Here is a 14,636-nt window from a genome sequence, read left to right as displayed (position 1 = left end):
CCCGGCCTATAGTGCGCTTCGAGAGGTCAGTGTGCCCTGTTACTGCTCCCTGCACTAGCCTTGAAGTGCGTGCCGTCATCCCGGTACCTCCAGTTCCGGCACCACGCACCAGGCTTACTGTGCACCTCAGCAGGGCAGAGTCGGCCGTCTGCCCAACGCCTTCTGAACTGCCTGTCTGCCCAGCTCCGTCTGAGCCATCCGTCTGCCCAGCTCCGTCTGAGCCATCCGTCTGCCCAGCGCCGTCTGAGCCATCCGTCTGCCCAGCGCCTTCTGAGCCATCCGTCTGCCCAGCGCCTTCTGAGCCATCCGTCTGCCCAGCGCCTTCTGAGCCATCCGTCTGCCCAGCGCCTTCTGAGCCATCCGTCTGCCCAGCGCCTTCTGAGCCATCCGTCTGCCCAGCGCCTTCTGAGCCATCCGTCTGCCCAGCGCCTTCTGAGCCGTCTGTCTGCCACGGGCCGCTAGAGCCGTCCGTCAGTCAGGAGCTGCCAGAGCCGTCAGCCAGTCCGGAGCTGCCAGAGCCGCCAGCCAGTCCGGAGCTGCCAGAGCCGCCAGCAAGTCCGGAGCTGCCAGAGCCGCCAGCCAGTCCGGAGCTGCCAGAGCCGCCAGCCAGTCCGGAGCTGCCAGAGCCGCCAGCCAGTCCGGAGCTGCCAGAGCCACCAGCCAGTCAGGAGCTGCCAGAGCCGCCAGCCAGTCAGGAGCTGCCAGAGCCGCCAGCCAGTCAGGAGCTGCCCTACAGTCATGAGCTGCCCTCCAGTCATGAGCTGCCCTCCAGTCATGAGCTGCCCTCCAGTCATGAGCTGCCCTCCAGTCATGAGCTGCCCTCCAGTCATGAGCTGCCCTACAGTCATGAGCTGCCCTACAGTCATGAGCTGCCCTACAGTCATGAGCTGCCCTACAGTCCGGAGCTGCCCTACAGTCCGGAGCTGCCACTCAGTCCGGAGCTGCCACCCAGTCCGGAGCTGCCATTAGTACAGAGTTGTCCCTCTGTCCTAAGCTATCCCTCTGTCCGGAGCTACCTCTCTGTCCGGAGCTACCTCTCTGTCCTGAGCTACCTCTCTGTCCTGAGCTACCTCTCTGTCCTGAGCTACCTCTCTGTCCTGAGCTACCTCTCTGTCCTGAGCTGTCTCCTCTATCTAGGAGGGGCCTTAGTGAAGGTTCCTGGACCATGGTCGGGGGCGAGGGTCGCCACTCAAAGGACGCTAAGGAGGGGGACAAAGACAGTGTGGAGGGGTGTCCTCGTCCACCGCCGGAGCCGCCACCGCGGACAGATGCCCACCCAGACCCTCCCCTTGAGTTTTAGGGGTGCGCCCGGAGTTCGCACCTTGAGGTGGGGGTTCTGTCACGTTCCTGACCTGTTTTCTGTTGTTTTGTATGTGTTTGATGGTCAGGGCGTGAGTTTTGGGTGGGCAGTCTATGTTTTCTGTTTCTATGTTGGTTTTGGGTTGCCTGGTATGGCTCTCAATTAGAGGCAGGTGTTTGACGTTTCCTCTGATTGAGAGTCATATTAAGGTAGGTTGTTCTTACTGTTTGTTTGTGGGTGATTGTCGTCCGTGTCTGTGTCTGCGCACCACACGGGACTGTGGCATTTGTTCGTTCGTTTGTTATAGTCTGTACCTGTTCCTACGTGCTTCGTGTTTTATGTAAGTACTCTCGTTCAGGTCTGTCTACTTCGTTTTGTAAATTTATCAAGTGTTCTTTGTGTGTTTAGTTTCGTCTGGTTAATAAAGTATCATTATGTATTCACAACCCGCTGCATGTTGGTCGAATCACTACTCCTCCTCTTCGTATGAAGAGGAGGAGGAACACCGTTACAACGAGAGAAACCCAAATCACCCACAACAATTATGACTCCCCCAAAACTTTTTCAGATGAACATAAACACAACCCCTGTCTGCATGCTCCGCCCCCAGGGTACTCCTGGCACATCCATTCATACTATCCGGGAGTGCCCAGAGGTCTTCTCCTTTTGGCAATCTGTGGCTTCATCATTATTAGGCAACTTGTATACATCCATCCCATGTCTCACCCAATGTTCTACGTATTTAAAATGTTTTAGTTTTACCCCACTTTTTCTCCCCAATATCAATCTTGACAGCCCACAACAAGGAGTCACTAGGGCGCGATGTACCGAGTAAAGCCCCCCGAGCCAATTCCTCCCCTAATCCGGATGACGCTGGGCCAGTTGTGCGCCATCCTATGGGACTCCCAGCCATGGCCAGTTGTGGCACAGCCCGGGAATGAGCCCTGGTCTGTAGTAACGCCTCTAGCACTGCGATACAGTGCCTTAGACTGCTGTGCCACACGGAAGGCCCATGTGCTACTTCTTAATGATGACTCTTCGATGAACCTAACATAGAGGCAGACAAGGATTTGGCTTGCCGTCCTAACAGCAGCCAAGAGGATACTGTAGCTCAACTTGAACATACTGTAGCTCAATTTGAACTGGCAAGCTCTCGACCGCTTGGTGCATCATCTGAGAATATTAACACTTGACAGTATAAAATCTTCACTTTAACATAAGTACCTAACTAAGCAGATCCTGTGGGTGGGAAAGGTTGTGGGATAAATGTGTATTTGTGTAAAGTCCGTTGGTTTGTGTTTATTTCATTTCTTTGTCAACTAAGAAATTACGAATCTGTTATGGATGTGCGGTAGATTCCGCCTATCATCTGTGTAATGTACCTGAATCACAATCAATATTGCTGATCCATGAGTATCGTCAGCCAGGACCAACCTATCACTGGGCGTTTCAACTCTGCCGTGCCTAAGATCACCCCTTAGCCATCCTATATTTCCGATATACCCAGATAGCACACAAACCTCTGCCCAATGTCTGCACATAATGCATAATTGAAGTTGTGAAAGACACTCTCATTACTCTAACGTCTTATTATGTCACTTCAGTTCTCACTGTGTGGTCCCAAGGCCCAGCAAGAACAGTAATAGATGGCAGAATGCGGCACTTTAACTGACTGGATATTCAGCTTACTGGAGTCAGACTCCCTCCCAACAGTGAAATCCACTCTCTAAGGATGAGTGGTATCTGAGGTGACAGAATTGTCATCAAAATCAATGTATAAAATCCAAGTGAAGGGTTCACACTCTCTCTTCTGGTACCAGTGGACTACGTTACCGAAACACTAACCAGAAACTTTGCAGCCGATGGGGACACTGTCTTTCTCTCCTAGTCTCCGACATCAGGTCCTGTTGTAGCCGCTGTCCTGAAGCAGCCACTGTAAAACAGAAGTGGATCACCAAATAACTCACAGTAGAGTTACTACATTCAAATATATGGATACCGGTTGGATAAACCACTTACCCAGAAAAAGAGAGAATATTATTATACCACAGTCCATGTTCGGTGAATATGTTCTTAAGAAATGAAAAGCTAGGTGTTCGATATAACATTGAACAATATCAGTGTGAATAAGAAATGATCACATAAAGTCAAATTTATTTCACAGATCTTTACTGAAGTATGGTTTTTATCATATAGTTGATTATGAAGATGAGAGGTGAAACACCAGCTGGGAGAGACATCTAAAAAGGTTCCTCTGATTATGTTTTTTATTTTTTATAAATTCACAGATTGACTAAAACCACAGAGTTTTTGTAAAGGGTGAATGGATTGGTTGTCACTGTGGGTTCCAGCAGGCACAGTAGTAGGTGGCAGAATGGGAGACTTTAACAGACTGGATTTTTAGATCACAGTTGTTATTCATAATTGTTGCTGAGAAGTCATCTTTTTGAGGATGGTTGTAACTTGCATCGACAGCGCAGTCATCCTTTTGGATTTCGAGAATAAAGGTAAAGGGTTCTCCCTCCTTCTTCTGGTACCAGAAGACATACGATCCACACTGATCATTGTCTTTGCAGCTGAAGGAGACAGCCTGTCCCTGTGTCCTAGTCCATGATATCTGCTGGTCCAATTTCTGCCCTGCCACTGACACTGCAATGACAGAATGACAACAACAACACACTCAGACAAAAATACATTAGCAGAAGTTATAAGTAATTACGTGTCCACAATCGTTGCATCAATCATAGACTAAATTCAGGCAGAGAGAACATTTTCCGCAAGTAATTTCCAGTTGCTCCATTGCCAGGGTGCATTGAAGGAAAAAAAATATATATATTGTAAGTGATGGATGGACAAACACTTACTTAAATAAAGTGAATAAAGAATGACCACAAAGCCTAGAGACATGTCTATGATGATTCTGATGTGTCCTCTATTGAACCTGAAGATAATTGTGTTTAGTTGGAGCAGAGATGATGTGAGGTGAAACACTGTCAGTTGGGCCTTGTGGTTTCTAACTGCTCCTCCAATGTGATGTGATTTCCTGTGGTTGTTGAAAAGTGGTATGTTCCATTTATATTATCTACTTATTTCTCCTTCCTCTCAAAGAGTGCACTTGTTCACTTCCCGTCACTGCTTTGAACAAAATATGGTGGCTCATGCCTCAACTCATTCAATGCTTGTGGGAAATAGTGAACCTTAAGGAGAAAGTAGATATTATTGGGACGCACACATTCACTGTCAATTCAACCATTATAGTCTTTCTACCAGATGTATCATTGCTAGCTTAGTGATACATTCTAGGTGTTTTCTTGTTTTAGGTCATGCTAACTTTTGTTGTTGTACCAATCCCAGACTGCTCCTTTAATACTGACATTGCTCCCCTGTCTCTTTCTCCACAAGATGGTGATAAACATAAGCCTATAATTCAGGTTTGAAAAAGTTGAATAGAGAAAAGGTTCAAGTAAGACACCAATGGCTATATCTTTTCAGTCTTATGAATGGAAACAGTTGGCTAGACGATCTGCTATCACTGATTTTCTGTTATTAACGTTTTTCTATACCATTTATGGTTTACAGTTCTCCAAAGTTATAAGTAATGACGAGGTGATCTGAGCAAAGAACAACACACTGCTATACTAAAATGTAGTACACTCCTAAAATATTGCCTAACCTAATGCTTCATGATAACTACAGCCCTAATGAAAGATGACAACTAATTAATAGATAACTCTAAGAATGCCTGTTTTATCCTGTAAAGGGCAATCTGCGATAAACCAAGAATGATTATCCCAACAATATTTGATAACTAGCTGGGGAGAACCTGGAGAAATGACCACTAAATGTAAAAGACAGCTATGGATGACAGTAAAACCCAATAATGCATTATTAAATAAGATAAGATAGTACTATAAATCCCTCAAAGGGTAAATTTGATTGCACCAGCCAATAATACATCACAATAAATACACAAAAAAACACACAAGAACACACAGACACTAAAGCAGCACATCATGATGAATGTCAACTAGGTGTTCATGTTAAAAGCCTCATAGCATGTGGGTAAAGAATCTGCAAAACAGCTCTACGGGGTTGCAATGCCGGGCATGGATCCCCCAGATAGAACTTGCCGCCCCACCCCAATTTTGATTCCCAATAAACATAACAAATAGTATATTCATTAGCATACAGAGAGGGGAAAAGGTTGTTTGATTTTGCAGACAGCTACAGGTAGCTTCATAAGATTTGGTAGTGGTGCATTCAATAATTATAGCTAGAAGACTAAGCTTTGATCAGCATGGATATACGAAAACGGCTGGTCACTGCCAAGAGGTATTATTCTTCCTGTGAAGCACATTGCGTTGCATCCATGTCTAAAATGTGCTATGCAAATTAAGCTTGATTGGATCTGATTTTCCATTTTATGAATCGGGACCATTGATTTTGGCTAGATTATCTGCTATCACTGATGTTATGTTACTATTAATTTACAGCATTTTAATATACCATTTATACCAGAAACGTATATCTGTCACTGATCAAACAACATAAAGCATCCTGTTGCATGTAGCTAACAAACTGTCAATACTGTAGCTGACAAAGCACAATGAGACTATATCCCAGCCTTGTTGTTTTACATTGATAAGAGAGTGTTCTCCTATCTTATTCAGCAGAGTAAAATAATAAGGTTCACCCGTTTAAGACGCCAAGTTCATTTTCAGTGGCAAGCCTGTGTGGGTTAAGGAAGTAACAGATACCTACCACATTTTAACAAGAAAGACATTTCTTGTTAATTCAATGTTGTAATTCTGTGGACTAGCTTTTTATGAATTTATTATTGGTTTTACTCGTCTTAGTATTCTGTTTTTTGGATGAAAGTGAAAATTGTATTCTTCATTTATTTTATAGAATTATATATAGTTGTTGTGGGAATTTCATTGGCTTTAAATCAAATGTAACAGTTGACCATATTGTTAAAGGGCCTTCTTTGGAAGTGTAGAGAAAAAAAAGGCATTTGGGTAACACTTTACATTACAGCACAAAATAAATGGGTAATAACATGATAATAACATGGAAACTAACTTAAAATACCTCTACTGTGTTTACTAGGCTACTTATTGTGATACTCATACACGTTTCCTGGTAAAAAGACATGTTAAAAACGAATTATAGTGTACTAGGGGGTAAGTAGCCCCTGCTAAGAACAATGTCTAAGCAATGTTGGGAAAAACATTGTATGTGGATGAATGTTATGGTTAGGCGATTCAACTATAAAGGGAAATAAATGGCTACAGTTTCATTTCATGAATGTTGTTTTTGGAAAACTGTGGGGTTTTTAAGTACTGGGGTAACTGTCCCTCTTTTTCACTCACCTGCACATACATTTTATTTGTTCTTTCTTTGTTTTTCCTTTCCATACAATCCATTATGTACAATTGCACTGAATATGATTTAAAAAATGCACGATTTTAAATCCCAGCAGACTTTAAAATTACATATAAATAATAACATTAAATAACATTTAATGTCAACAGTTTAACTAATTAAGTCAGTATAACATTGATGTGGCAACTCTCTTATGCTCTGCTATTGCACAATTGTAATTTGTACCTGTAGGTCACAAAAAACCTATCCCCAGTGAAATTGGAGCACAACTCATTAGCCCACCTCCTGCACTGCTCACACCTAATCCAGTACCCAACTGTGACTGAAAACAGGGGAAGAGATGTCATTTGAAAAGCTCTCTCTTAAAAACGTAGAGAGTTATCTAGCTATATGACATAACATGCTTTGTAAAATAGCGAAAAGGCAATAAAGGTGCATTAACTGTAAAGCTATCAGTCACTAGTGGAAACATTTACAACTGAAATTAAGTTACGTTATCTTTTCTTAAATGTATTTTACCTCAGACGATCTGATAGTAATGGTGCTAGCTAGTACTCCTAGCAGCTTATGCTAATTAGCTAGCCTGCTAGCATTTACTGCTAGTGAAGTTGCTAGCAGTAAACATATTACTACTTTACTCAAAAATTATCTAAAATGTTCTCTCTAAACAAGTGAATTATTTTATGTTTAGGCTTAGTATAGAGTAAAGATCTAACTATAGATCTAACTTAATATGAATATATCTACACATTTCTCACAATTTACACAAAGGAAATAGTGTTGGAAAAATAATTTTGTTGTTAAGGTAAAAAGTACACATAAACAGAATTATGAAGAGGTTGTTTTGTCATAGGCCTACAACTCTACAAATGCACGAACCATAGGCTAACATTATGGAATCGTCTTTTCTGCCCATCACTGTCATATTCAAAAATTTGATGGCAATACCCAAACACACAGAGAAATGAAACATCCAGAAAATCTGACTAACCAAAAACCCATCACACGCTTGAGCTGGGGTTAAGCAACGATATGTTGTTTCGGTTATGCAGCTGTATCTTGTTTCCAGTAACTACCATTTCACCTTTCATTAATAAACCAAAGAAACATATCAACCACTTTTTCCCACCGGTATTGAGTCTATAGGCTCAACACCTGCGTCAGAACATGCAAATTTAAGCAAACAGGTTGAAAATAGAGAATACGGGATCTTATGATCTTATTGTTCCGCTTCTGATGCGATTCAATAAAATAACATTTTCTTAAATAAGAAAAGATGATCTTATAAGAAATACAATGTTTTGGGGGTTTTAAGAAACCTTAATTTTTTATTATGGTGACAGTTTCCTCATTCAAAAGAGCACAGAACTGTACAAAATGGAGACTATACAATACATTGCAGAACCATGTTACCTTTTCTTTCATGAAGACAGCAATAATTAAACCCATCCCCATCTGAAAGGATATGGTTATTTTGAGAAACTTTGCTCACTACAAAGGCTGTGTTACACAAGGAAAATGCCACTTTTCATACAAGCTGTATGTATTAAGGTAAAACAAAACAAATAACCTCTTTGTATCAATGTAAAAAATCATCAATTTGTTTGCTCAATAAGCACTCATCATTTAGTTTTTTAAAGCAAAAAAAGCTAGATTTTCTAATATTCATGGCAAATGAATGAAAAAATTGAATGAAGATATGAAATACTGTCAGAAACCTCTAATTACTTGAGATAAAATACACTTCATTACACACGACAAGTTACTAAATATTATTTTGCATGATGATACATATTGAGAACTCAAGGGTATATATATTTAATAACGACATATTTAAAGAAATACATATGATAATTAGGTAAATATTTTTGTAAAAATCTAATACAGATTTTGTAAAAAAGTAATTTGACGCTATGACATATAGCAAGGCAACTTTAATAAAACTGTCAATATTTCAATCATATTTCTACCATCAAGATTTGCTCTCCTTAACTGAACCGTATTCAAGTGTCTGCAGTGGGTGGCTCCCACAATCATCAAGTAAATAGATAGTATTAAATAGTAAATAGTATGTGATAGTAAATAGTAAATAGTATGTGATATTCATTTTAAGGAGGGAAACACAATATATAGGGTTATCCTTTCAATGGATGTGTCTACAGGTTTTGGGTCTACATCGCATGTTCCTGTAGTGCAGCAGGAAAGAGAGCCCACAGCAGTACACCATGCTCTTCACTATCATCACTGTGTAAACCACAGAGGCCAAGTTCAGACTGCATATGGACTTGAAGGAATCTGGGGAAAAGGAAAGAGTAAGGCCGGAAAATTAGCCAGTGATTTCATTTGAATATAGTCCAGTTTTCTGTTGTTTTTTGTTTACTGTCATCTTGTTTTTTTTTTTCTCTTCTCTTTTTTCATGAGTTTGCTGGGTCCTATTACTTTGTATTTGTTGTATTCTGTTGTTTCTGTATAAAACATGTAAATAAAATATTGATCATACATACATTTAAGAGTAAGGACAAGATTCAATCCGATCATGGGTTATAAGCAATGCGGTTTTTAAAGCCATTTCCGAACAAGCCGAACATATGCAACGTTTACCATGAATGATATCTCTGCGATCACCAGAACATTGCCTTTAAAAGCCGCTATGCCTATACCTCATTTATCTCAACTAACCGGTGCCCCTGCACATTGACTCTGTCCCGGTACCCCCTGTATATAGCCTTGCTATTGTGATTTTACTGCTGCTCTTTAATTATTTGTTACTCTTATTTCTTATCTTTTTAGATATTTTTTCTTAACTGCATTGTTGGTTAAGGGCTTGTAAGTAAGAATTCCACTGTAAGGTCTGTTGTATTCGGCGCATGTGACAATTTGATTTGATTTTAACCCGCCAAAGAATTGAATCGATCTGATTGCACATTGTCGGCTATTTACAATTAAGCCGACATATGCAGCGTTTATCGTGAATGCGATCTCACAAAACCTGGATCTTTCAACGTTTTTAGATTCATTAGACAGTGCCATCTCTCCGCAGGTCACGAGATTCAAAATGTTTCTCTTTACAAAAAATTCTCCCCTTACCTTTGGATGTGGCCATGCAAAGCATCATTCTTACTCCACACCTCAAATTTACCATGAATATCACATTAAATCACTTTTTTCACACTTTTCAACCACTTCTCATCTAACCATATTACACTCCTGAATAATGCAACTTCACCATATCTAAATATGTTAATTTATATATTTTTTCCACCTTTTATTTATTTGATTAGACCCCAAAACTGAATGAAATACACTTAAATATTTACCGTTGGTAACCTGCAGAGTGGTTGGTGAACCTATGGTGGTTTGAGGAGCTTCAGTTGGTTCATCTGAGAATGAGATGGAACAAGATCATATAAAAAAAGCAGAGCATTATCTACTGTCAGATAATTAAAAAGTTCCCAGCCATGCCATATCTCTGTTGCTACAGTTATGGCAAGTTATGTTGTTTTCTTTGGAGATTGCATTGGGGATAAACGTTAGCCTATGCAAATAAAGGTTATTTGTTTACTTATGAAACCACTAGATACACAACATTCCTATGCAATTAACAAGTGTGAGTCCAATTGTTATGTACTTTCTTTTAACCTTTGAAACGGTGATACGCCATTTTTAGACGAATGCACACATGATTCCATAAAAAAATGCTAAATAAATAAATATTACAAGATTTAATTTTTATTTATTTAACCCCAACCCTGCACGAAGTAAATACACATACATCTTACCATAGGTAACCTGCAAAGTGGTTGGTGCAGCCATGGTGGTTGGAGAAGCTTCAGTTGGTTCCTCTGAGAACGAGATGTAAAAAGGTCACAATAAATAATACTTTTTTTCAGAGCATTATGTAGGCTACTGTCAGGGATAGACTAATAGTTACACAAAAAAACAAGATTTGTTTAAACTTGCGAAACTAACTAGACAACATTCCTGTGCAATTACCAAGTGTCAGTCCAATTTTTATGTGGGCTAGGCGTTTCTTTTTTACTTTGAAAAGGTAATATTCCATTTTCAGATGACATGACTGCCTACTCATATAAACATATACATATCACATGAATAATACAAACTAATGTAAAACAATTTCAATGATTGTCTTTACCTTCTGGTATGTCAACATTTTGAGGGCCCCCTTCATGCTCCACAGAACAGCTGTATTTGTTCCTGTATGTCTTGTCTTTATCAATGATGATCATACTGGTCGTCCGTCCTTCCTCCCTCTGCTCCAGCTCTCCCCTCTCTGCTTTGGGTACCTCTACTGTTCGGCCATTTTCACCCACCATCTTCCATGAAATCTTGACCAAGTCTGGAAACATGTCCCTAGCCAGACATAGCAGGGTGGTCTTCCCATTTGGCTCAGGGTTGGACGCTGGGTAGACCGTCACTTTGGGTTTTTGTACACTATTGTTGTCTGATTTTCAAGAGAAACAATAACATTTACAGTCTTCTTTAAAGGGACATCACACACAAGTTGCCAGACTTCAGAGGTAGTCTGTTGAATCATGATGTCCCACAGCATTTGTTTTATATCCAGCTTTACTGTTTATATTCAAGTAAACAATTAATTACATACATAAAAAAATGAACTAGATTTTTTTTTTCATAAGAAATATCCTTTCTGGAATATCTTATTTCTATATAATGTATATATACATATATAATGTAAATTAAACTTTCAATATCATTTAAATCATAAGATTACTAAACAGTTCAACATTCTTACCCCATATCAAATTACTTTACATTTCTATCACACATTTAACTGAGGGTGTATATCTCTAAGAGTAAGGACATGCAACATACTGTAAATTGTTCATATGGCATCATTGAAAATCAGAATGATCAATTCTACAGGCTAATAACAGGCTTTCAAATTCATAATAATTTTTTCGAACATGAGTTGATAATGAATAATGCATATTTGTGGAGCAATGCTGCAGGATGTTTTCTCAATTATTTTGGAAACTGATTAGACATATAGATTAATTTCTAATGACTACCGCTTTGTTTATCTGCTGAAAATCAGAGGAATGAATATCTTACCTGTCACAAAAAGTTTCGTGCCAGATCCAAAATTCAAGTACATACACAGTGAAAATTCCCTTGTCAAAAAGTAGTCTGCACTGTGTTTGGCAGGGCTTGTCTTAAGTGTACAAAGGTTCAGGGGCCTCATGCACCCAAAATATCTGAGGGGGCACAAAGTAGGTGAGTACAGCTTTTTCCTGCAATCTAAAACCATAATCATTATGCTTAATAATATTAGGTCAATTATTTTTGCAAATCTAAGCATAACTCTTGAGCTTTATAATATTTATTTTATTGATATAATCTAAGGGGGCACGTACCCCTGTACCTTCAATGGGCTTGACACCTCTGGAAAGGTTGACCAAGTAACAGAATGCAACATGTTCTTCTCCATTAATAATTTCTATCAACAGAAAAATGATCCCTTAATTCCTTTTACAAAAGCACACACACAAATGTATGCACACAAACACCAACTCCTGGTCATACTCACGTCATCTGAGCGCGACGTATGTTGCTGAACGAGAGACCTCGGTTTATTGTTTTTGTAAAGTTGTGACAGTGTAAAGTTTGATTTGATATACTTTTTGATTTTGGATCCCGTGACTCAGTTGGTCTCAGTTGCTGTGAATGCTAAAATCTGTCCCGGGATCCTGCCAGATTCCATGTAAAAGAGTGAGACACGGAAACCCAGCTAGCCTAGCTGGCTCGGCAGTCTGAAATGGAGGTTGATATTGAATGTTATCAACGCTGCAGGAACTGTGTTTATTTTGCTTTATTCAGGGAGAATGTGGACTGCCCGGACATTAAATGTTGCAACTGTTTGCCTGCAGAGGACTATAGCGGCAAAGTGGCAACTCTAAGCAAACAAGTAATGAACCTACACAAGCTACTGGGGAATCCAATCCTACCTACTTTTTATTTTTCTTCTACCCCAGCAGCAGGGTCTGGTGGAAATGCCGCCGCCGTATCGGCTCTCCACAGCCGACTGGCCAGTACTCTCCAGGGATCCCTCCCCGAAGGGGTCTCCTCCCTCCCTAGAGAACAGAGCTAGTAAGATGCTCCTGGATGTCTTGGGGGATGTTACTGTTCTTGACCCAACCATCCAGCTATGGAGATATGTCACTCGCTGTGGAAGTCGAAGAAAGAGTCCTCTGGCAACAGGGGCCTCCTTGGAGATGTTAAGCCCGGACTGAACACAGACCAGAAACAACTTTGCCACCCTGGATCCAGAGGTTCCGATGCATTTTTCCCTAGGGGCTTCCGATTCGAGATCGGTTCCGGAGGTACCTTCGTCCTCTGTTCTCTCTCCCTCTTTTGTGGCTTCTTCCTCAGGCTCAGATCCTCAGAGCAACCACACTCATAAGACCGTAAGGATGCCTGAGAGACCGGCCCATTCATCATCCACGATGGATACTACAGCTGGCTCGGGTCGATCGGGCCCCACTGCCCTTCGGTCGTTGAGGGGTTTGCGAAACCCCTCGAGCCGAAAGAACGGCCAGACCGTCATCGGCAGCTCTATTGTAAGAAACATCTTGGTTCCTGGGGCAAAAACCCTGTGCTACCCAGGAGCATGAATACAGGGCATTAAAAGGCTGCTTACAACCGTTCTACGACAGATGCCGGGAGTTGACGCTGTTGTAATTCATGTGGGGTCAAACGATATCAGGAGGGCTAGATCGGAACTTCTGAAAATGGATTTTAACCTGTTTGGGCTGCAGGGGCAGTATTGAGTAGCCGGATAAAAGGTGCCCATTTCAAATGGCCTCGTACTCAATTCTTGCTCGTACAATATGTATATTATTATTACTATTGGATAGAAAACCCTCTCTAGTTTCTAAAACCGTTTGAATTATATCTGTGAGTAAAACAGAACTCATTTTGCAGCAAACTTCCTGACAGGAAGTGGAAAGTCTGAAATTGAGGCTCTGTTCTAGGGGCTGCCTATTCAAGTCCTTGTTATTTATTAGTTTAGATGCACTTCATACGTCTTCCACTAGATGTCGACAAGGAGTGAGAGAAGAAATGGAGTGTGCAACTTGATCTGGACTCGAATTACAGCTCTTGGAATGACGTGTCCCCCATTTCCTGTTTTCAGGAAGGCGCGTCAAGGGACCTGGATTTGCCTTTTGAAAAGCTGTCGTTATAGGCGACTACTATCTCCGGCTTTGATTTTATTTGATACATGTTACCATATCCTCGTAAAGTATGTTTTTTCAATATAGTTTAATCAGATTATTGACATTTTTTCGGGAGTTTTGCCGTGTTCCGTTCTCTTCCGTTTGCTGACATGGAGAGATTGCTCAGGACAGAGAGGTAGGTCAGGATAGAGAGGTAGGTCAGGATAGAGAGGTAGCTCAGGATAGAGGGGCAACTCCGGACTGAAGGGCAGCTCCGGACAGAGAGACAGTTCTGCACTGAGGGGCAGTTCTGGATGGCTGGCTCTGGCGGATCCTGGTTGGCTGGCTCTGGCGGATCCTGGCTGGCTGGCTCTGGCGGATCCTGGCTGGCTGACGGCTCTGGCTGGTCATGGCTGGCTGACGGCTCTGGCTGGTCATGGCTGGCTGACGGCTCTGGCTGGTCATGGCTGGCTGACGGCTCTGGCTGGTCATGGCTGGCTGACGGCTCTGGCAGATCCTGTCTGGTTGGCGGCTCTGGCAGATCCTGTCTGGTTGGCGGCTCTGGCAGATCCTGTCTGGTTGGCGGCTCTGGCAGATCCTGTCTGGTTGGCGGCTCTGGCAGATCCTGTCTGGTTGGCGGCTCTGGCAGATCCTGACTGATGAATGGCTCTAGCGGCTCCTGACTGACTAACGGCTCTGACGGCTCGGGACAGACGGGCGGCTCAGATTGCACTGGGCAGACGGATGGCTCAGAT

General features: G+C 41.7%; 1 protein-coding gene across 1 annotated transcript in view; it reads right to left on the bottom strand.

Moving 5' to 3' along the window:
* LOC129825866 (uncharacterized) overlaps window positions 1-12,326 on the bottom strand; it is a 40,489-nt gene extending 28,163 nt beyond the window's left edge. Inside the window, exons 1-5 of the mRNA XM_055885994.1 lie at window positions 12,255-12,326; window positions 10,839-11,147; window positions 10,465-10,527; window positions 10,003-10,065; window positions 3,640-3,949 (exon numbers count right to left, since the gene is read on the bottom strand). Coding sequence (XP_055741969.1) covers window positions 3,640-3,949; window positions 10,003-10,065; window positions 10,465-10,527; window positions 10,839-11,052 — 650 coding nt within the window. The 5' untranslated portion in view covers window positions 11,053-11,147; window positions 12,255-12,326. The remainder of the gene's footprint in view (window positions 1-3,639; window positions 3,950-10,002; window positions 10,066-10,464; window positions 10,528-10,838; window positions 11,148-12,254) is intronic.
* Between the last annotated feature and the right edge of the window lie 2,310 nt (window positions 12,327-14,636).

The sequence above is a fragment of the Salvelinus fontinalis genome, chromosome 28 (genome assembly GCF_029448725.1).
Source record: "Salvelinus fontinalis isolate EN_2023a chromosome 28, ASM2944872v1, whole genome shotgun sequence".
In the NCBI taxonomy this organism is placed as follows: domain Eukaryota; kingdom Metazoa; phylum Chordata; class Actinopteri; order Salmoniformes; family Salmonidae; genus Salvelinus; species Salvelinus fontinalis.
This window is presented reverse-complemented; position numbering and strand designations above follow the sequence as displayed.